The sequence below is a fragment of the Somniosus microcephalus genome, chromosome 19 (assembly GCF_052327205.1).
Source record: "Somniosus microcephalus isolate GS21.2 chromosome 19, FLI_Smic_1.0, whole genome shotgun sequence".
Lineage (NCBI taxonomy): Eukaryota > Metazoa > Chordata > Chondrichthyes > Squaliformes > Somniosidae > Somniosus > Somniosus microcephalus.
In genome coordinates this window covers 60,645,705-60,652,294 of record NC_141005.1, presented here as the reverse complement: position 1 = coordinate 60,652,294, position 6,590 = coordinate 60,645,705, and the positions used below count along the sequence as shown (strand labels likewise).

Below are 6,590 nucleotides of genomic sequence, written 5' to 3'. Positions count from 1 at the left end.
ACTCATCCTGTCTCTGTCCTTCATTTGTTCTACCCAAGTATATTGCAGAATCCTTTTATCATTTTAAAAACTTCCATTAGATCACCCTTCAACCTTCTAAACTCAAGACAATGTTATGCAACCCATCCTCATAATTTAACCCTTTCCTCTGGCAAAAGTGAGTTCCATTACCTGATCCTTCTTAACTTAGTCTCCTAAGGCCTGACAGTTCTGGACTTTTCAACAGAGTAACAAACACAGACCTAAATAATTATTAATGCCAGTTTAAAAAAATGTCGTCAACAATGGTGGCTCCCTTTCGGTCCCACCCAGGTATCGCTCACCTGCAGTGCAAAGGTAACTGTCAAAAGTGCCGTCCACAGACTCATAAGCCCTAATCCTCCACAGAGGAGGGTTTTTCTCCCGGCTCGTTCAACAAAGAATCCCTGTGCAACAAGATTCATAAAAGAAAACATTCAGTAACAGTGAAACTCTGTTATTGGAAGTCCTTGGCCTGGCCTCAGGAGAAGCTCAAGTACATGTCAGTAAAGGAGCTCCAACTTGGGTTAAAAGAACTGCTTCGCGGCCCCATGAATCTCTAAAACTGGCTTTTGGTTATAAACCTAAGTCAGGACCCAGCAGAGTGCATGCCAGCATCATTGAGGTATCTGGGTGTCACTGAGCTTCAGGCAACTTCATGAAAATGTTAGTGCCTATTGATAAATGCCAGAGAACCTTGGTCATGTAAGTAACACGGGGAAGCTCTGGAATCTGCTCCCAGCTCTTCTAACTAGGCATTAATGAAGTAAAGTACAATATTTCCCTAGTCGGCAAATGCAATAGAAATTTCATGAGCTCACAGTCTTGCTACAGGATAAAGCTGTGCACAGTTGCAGTACTGTGTCAGATTGTATAGGGGCTGAGTATTTTGGCTGTGAACATGGCACATTTGTCACCAAGATTCAAGGTCTGAGATACAAACTGATTCCTCTATAGTTTTAAACATTTATTTCCCTTTAAAGAGGCAGCAAGACCTCCACAATGCAGATTGTGGGTATCACACTGTGTAGTGCAGCAGGTCGATGAGTGCGATGATATCAGACATCTCTGACGCAATTTCCTTTCCTGATGCACTTCCAGGCCCAAGTGAGCTAGAGTGTCACTCTTTAAATCACTGTAACAGCAGTCTGAACAATGGCAAAGTGGTGCTGGACCAGTGTGATTGGCATATAGGAGCTAGTCTGAACTCAATGGAACTAAAAGACCTGCAGCTCTTTACACACAATGGATACTGTGCATGACCTCAGCCAACCGGCGAGGATTCAGCCTTCAATAACCAATACCCATTGATAAATACCAAGTCGCAAAGAGGAGCCCAGCATGGAGAAAGCAGCTTCTGAACTAACTAACTCCAGCTAACTAACTCAAACTCCTGTAATCTGTGGCTTCTACTCATCCCCATCACCAATAATCCAGTTCAGCATTTGTACCTACACAGATTGCCAACGTGAAAGCTTCAATCAATCCTGTTCCAATGGACACATATGGTATTGTCTCATCGGGAATTCCTACTGCATGGAATATCTCAAAAGCATAAGAATAGATCTGGAAAACAAAATTTGTATAAAGGTACTTTGAGAATAGAAGTCTTGTTTAATAATGCATGATCATACAGTGATTTTATGGTGCACAACATTCACTGGTCCTCCTAGACTATCCAACACACTCTTTCATTGAATCATAGAATAACACAGCACAGAAGGAGGCCATTCGGCCCATCCTGCCTGTGCCGGCTCTTTGAAAGAGCTATCCAATTAGTCCCACTCCCCCGCTCTTTCCCAATAACCCTTTAAATGTTTTCCTTTTTAAGTATATATCCAATTCTCCTCCCTGCCTCCGCAATGCATTGAAATTAAGAACCATGGGGGGAAAAATTCAGTTGTTTGCACCTCCCGTTAGCGCCTTAAGAGGGCGCCAATTGGGGCGCAAAGCAACTAGCGCCCGGGCGCGGTGATGTTTGCGCCGCTCGCGAAATTAACTAGACATTTTGCGGTGGCGCTAAACACTTCCGCCACAATCTCCTGCGCCGGCAGATTGTGACGTCATTCGAGTGCGCAACGCCCCGTTAGCACTCCGGACCGGATATTGAGTGGCACCCCCTGCCTTACCGCCTGCCGCTAGCAACGACAGGTTGAGGGGAGCGTTATGCTGTCAGAAAGGGACTAGGGGAGCGCTATTTAAAGGCGACCGCTTCCTGCCTTTTTTTGTCGGTGACATTTTTGCACCACGCAGTCAGAGAGAGAGACTTCTGGAGAGATTCAACGCTGTGAAGGAATCTTTTGAGTACTGAGCAGCACTTTGCAGGTTTATTTTGATTTGCCCTTCCTTGCTTCGCCAGCGCTCTGAGGTAGCACCTCACTCTTCCGCGTTTGCGCCTTAAGAGAGGTGTGAAGCACCTGATTTAGCGCTCCAATCACCTCCAGGGGCGATAAAAGCCAAGTTTGCTGTCGGAGGCGATAATTAGCGCCAGGCACTAAACTTTGCGCACGGCCGATAACGGCGCCCCAAATGGGGCGATACTGAATTTTTCCCCCATGATATCTCTTACTCTAACTAAAAACTGTGGAGCTCCAGGTATGAGGTTCTTGCTGCCTGTGTGGATGAGGGAAAAGACTGCAGGATGGATGAGCAAGCTAACCATGGCACCATGGTGCAGGAGGCCATTCAAATGGGGGGAGTGAAAGGGAATGTAGTTGTGGGGACAGTATAGTCAGGGGGATAGATACTGTTCTCTGCAGCCGCGACCGAGAGTTCCAAAGGTTGTGTTGCCTGGGTTAAAGACATCTCCTCATGGCTGGAGGAGAACTTGGAGTGGGAGGGGGAGGATCGAGTTGTCGTGGTCCACGTAGGAACCAATGACATAGGTAGAACTAGGAATGAGGTTCTGCTGAGGGAGTTTGAGGAACTAGGATCCAAATTAAAAAGCAGAACCTCAAAAGTAATAATCACTGGATTGTTACGTGCAAATTGGCATAGAGACAAACAGATTAGAGGTTTAAATGCGTGGCTCAAAGAGTGGTGTGGGAGGAAGGGGTTTCAGTTCATGGGGCACTGGCGCCAGTACTGGGGAAAGAGGGAGCTGTTCCCTTGGGACCAGTGTCCTGGCAAACTGAATAACTAGGGCAGTAGACAGGCTTTAAACTAATGAAGCGGGGGTGGGAGGATTCAGGAAAGAGTAAATTTAAAATCAGCGAGAGAAATGTCAAGGCTCTAGAGCAGAGCAGAGTTTTGGGTAAAAATAAGCAGAGTGGGTCAGGAAGGGACAGAGAGAGTAACAAAGGTAATAAGGCATCAGTGACTAAGGTGACATCAGGGAAAAATAGAAATAAGTCAAAGCTAAAGGCACTATATCTGAATGTGCGAAGCATTCGCAACAAAATAGATGAATTAATAGCGCAGATAGAAATGAATAGGTTTGATCAAATAGCCATTACAGAGACGTGGTTGTAATGTGGCCAAGGTTGGGAACTAAATATTCCAGGATACTTAAATTTTAGAAGAGATAGGCAAAATGGAAAAGGAGGAGGGGTTGTCCTGATAATAAAGGATGGGATAAAGACAGTAGAGAGAAAGGATCTTAGCTCTGAAAATCAAGAAGTAGAATCAGTTTGGGTGGAGCGGAGAGACAGCAAGGGGCAGAATACATTTGTGGGAGTTGTTTATAGGCCCCCAAACAGTAGTTGTAATGTAGGGCAGAGTATAAATCAGGAAATTAGAGGTGCATGTAACAAGAGTAATCTGGTAATCTACATATAGACTGGGCAAACCAAATTTGCAGTAATAGTGCGGAGGGCGAATTTGTGGAATGTATGCAAGATAGTTTTCTAGATCAGTATGTTGAGGAACCAACTAGGGACCAGGCTATTTTAGATCTAGTATTGTGAAACGAGAAAGGGTTAATTACTAACCTTGTAGTAAAGGGGCCTTTAGGGAAGAGTGGCCATAATATGATAGAATTACTATATTGAGTTTGAAAGTGATTTAGTTAAATCCAAAACGGGGTCTTAAACCTAAACAAAGCAAACGACGTAGGTATGAGGGGGCGTGTTCGCTAAGGTAGATTGGGAATCTATATTAAAAGGTATGACGGTAGAGAAGCAATGGCTAGCATTTAAAGAATTAATACATAATTTACAACAAATATACATTCCTTTAAGGCACAAAAACCCCACAGGAAAAGTGGTCCAACCATGGCTAATAAGAGAAGTTAAAGACAGTATTAGATCAAAGGAAGAGCCTCATAATTTTGCCAAAAACAGCAGTAAGCCTGAGGCTTGGGAGGATTTTAGAATTCAGCAAAGGAGGACCTAGAAACTGATAAAGAAAGGGAAAATAGAATATGAGAGTAAACTAGCGAGAGACATAAAAACAGATTGTAAAAGCTTCTATAGGTATGTGAAAAGGAAAAGATTAGCGAAAGTAAATGTGGGTCCCTTACAGGCTGAGACAGGAGAAATTATAATGAGGAATAAGGAAATGGCAGAGAAATTAAACAAATACTTGTCTGTCTTCATGGAAGAAGATGCAAAAAACTTCCCGGAAATAGTGGAGAACCAAGGGTCTAGCGAAAATGAGGAACTGAAAGAAATTAGTACTAGTAAAAAAATAGTACTGGAGAAATTAAAGGGACTGAAAGCCAATAAATCTCCTGGACCTGATGGCCTACATCCAAGGGTTTTGAAAGAGGTGGCTATAGAAATAGTGGATGCATTGGTTGTCATCTTCCAAAATTCCATAGATTCTAGAACGGTTCCCACGGATTGGAAGGTGGCAAATGTAACCCCACTATTTAAGAAAGGAGGGAGAGAGAAAACGGGAAACTACAGACCAGTTAGCCTGACATCAGTAGTAGGGAAAATGCTAGAATCTATTATTTAGGATGTGGTAACAGGGCACTTAGAAAATAATAATAGGATTGGGCAGAGTCAACACGGATTTATGAAAGGGAAATCATGTTGGACAAATCTCTTAGAGTTTTTTGAGGTTGTAACTAGCAGAATAGATAAGGGGGGAAACCAGTGGATGTGGTATATTTGGATTTTCAGAAGGCATTCGATAAGATGCCACACAAGAGGTTATTAAACAAAATTAGGGCTCATGGGATTGGGTGTAATATACTAGCATGGATTGAGGATTGGTTAACAGACAGAAAACAGAGTAGGAATAAACGGGTCATTTTTGGGTTGGAAGGCTGTAACTAGTGGGGTACCGCAAGGATCAGTGCTTGGGCCTCAGCTATTCACAATCTACATCAGTGATTTGAATGAGGGGACCAAATGTAATATATCCAAGTTTGCTGATGATACAAAGCTGGGTGGGAATGTAAGTTGTGAGGAGGATGCAAGGAGGCCTCAAGGGGATATAGACAGGCTAAGTGAGTGGGCAAGAACATGGCAAATGGAATATAATGTGGAGAAATGTGAAGTTATCCACTTTGGTAGGAAAAATAGAAAAGCAGAGTATTTTTAAATGGTGAGAGATTGGGAAATGTTGGTGTTCAGAGGGACCTGGGTGTCCTTGTACACGAATCACTGAAAGTTAACATGCAGGTACAGCAAGCAATTAGGAAAGCAACTGGTATGTTGGCCTTTATTACAAGAGGATTTGAATATAAGAGTAAAGATGTCTTATTGCAATTATATAGGGCCCTGGTGAGACCACACCTGGGGTATTGTGTACAGTTTTGGTCTCCTGACCTAAGGAAGGATATACTTGCCATAGAGGGAGTGCAACGAAGGTTCACCAGACTGATTCCTGGGATGGGGGCATTGTCCTATGAGGAGAGATTGAGTAGACTAGGCCTATATTCTCTAGAGTTTAGAAGAATTCTTGACAGGGTAGATGCAGGGAGGATGTTTCCCCTGGCTGGGGAGTCTAGAACCAGGGGTCACAGTCTCAGAATAAGGGGTCGGTCATTTAGGACTGAGATGAGGAGAAATTTCTTCACTCAGAGGGTGGTGAATCTTTGGAATTCTCTACCCCAGAGGGCTGTTGAAGCTCAGTCGTTGAGTATATTCAAGACAGAGATCAATAGATTTTTGGATACTAAGGGAATCAAGGGATATGGGGATAGTGCAGGAAAGTGGAGATGAGGTAGAAGATCATCCATGATCTTATTGAATGGCGGAGCAGGCTCGAGGAGCCAAATGGCCTACTCCTGCTCCTATTTCTTATGTTCTTATGTTACCTCCCTCAATTGTTCCTTCTCCCTACAATCTACAGCAGTGATAGGAAGCCTATTCTAAATATGCTCAAAGTGTTTGAGTCACGAATTCCAAATAAACAAAACTGAAGAAAAGGAATAGAATTTTTTTTTGACTGCGCCACATTATTCATCGACAACCTAAGCTGCTTCCATGGCAGGCTGCATCAGAATGTGATCATGTGAAACTTGCAGGGTTTATCCCTTTGATGAAATGCAGCCAACTTCATACAGCTTTTGGAATAAGAACATCAAAGGCCAGAAACTGAGGGAGAGAGAGCCTGAAATGGGGAGACACAGAACCTGCAATGGGAGGAGAAAAACCGTGGCGCATGGAACATAGGAGGTT

General features: G+C 43.4%; 1 protein-coding gene across 1 annotated transcript in view; it reads right to left on the bottom strand.

Moving 5' to 3' along the window:
* Positions 1–278: 278 nt before the first annotated feature.
* The window catches only part of LOC147104512 (solute carrier family 2, facilitated glucose transporter member 11-like), a 100,671-nt gene continuing 94,359 nt past the window's right edge, over positions 279–6,590 (bottom strand). The window contains exons 9-10 of the mRNA XM_085962187.1: positions 1,474–1,584; positions 279–425 (exon numbers count right to left, since the gene is read on the bottom strand). Coding sequence (XP_085818313.1) covers positions 279–425; positions 1,474–1,584 — 258 coding nt within the window. The remainder of the gene's footprint in view (positions 426–1,473; positions 1,585–6,590) is intronic.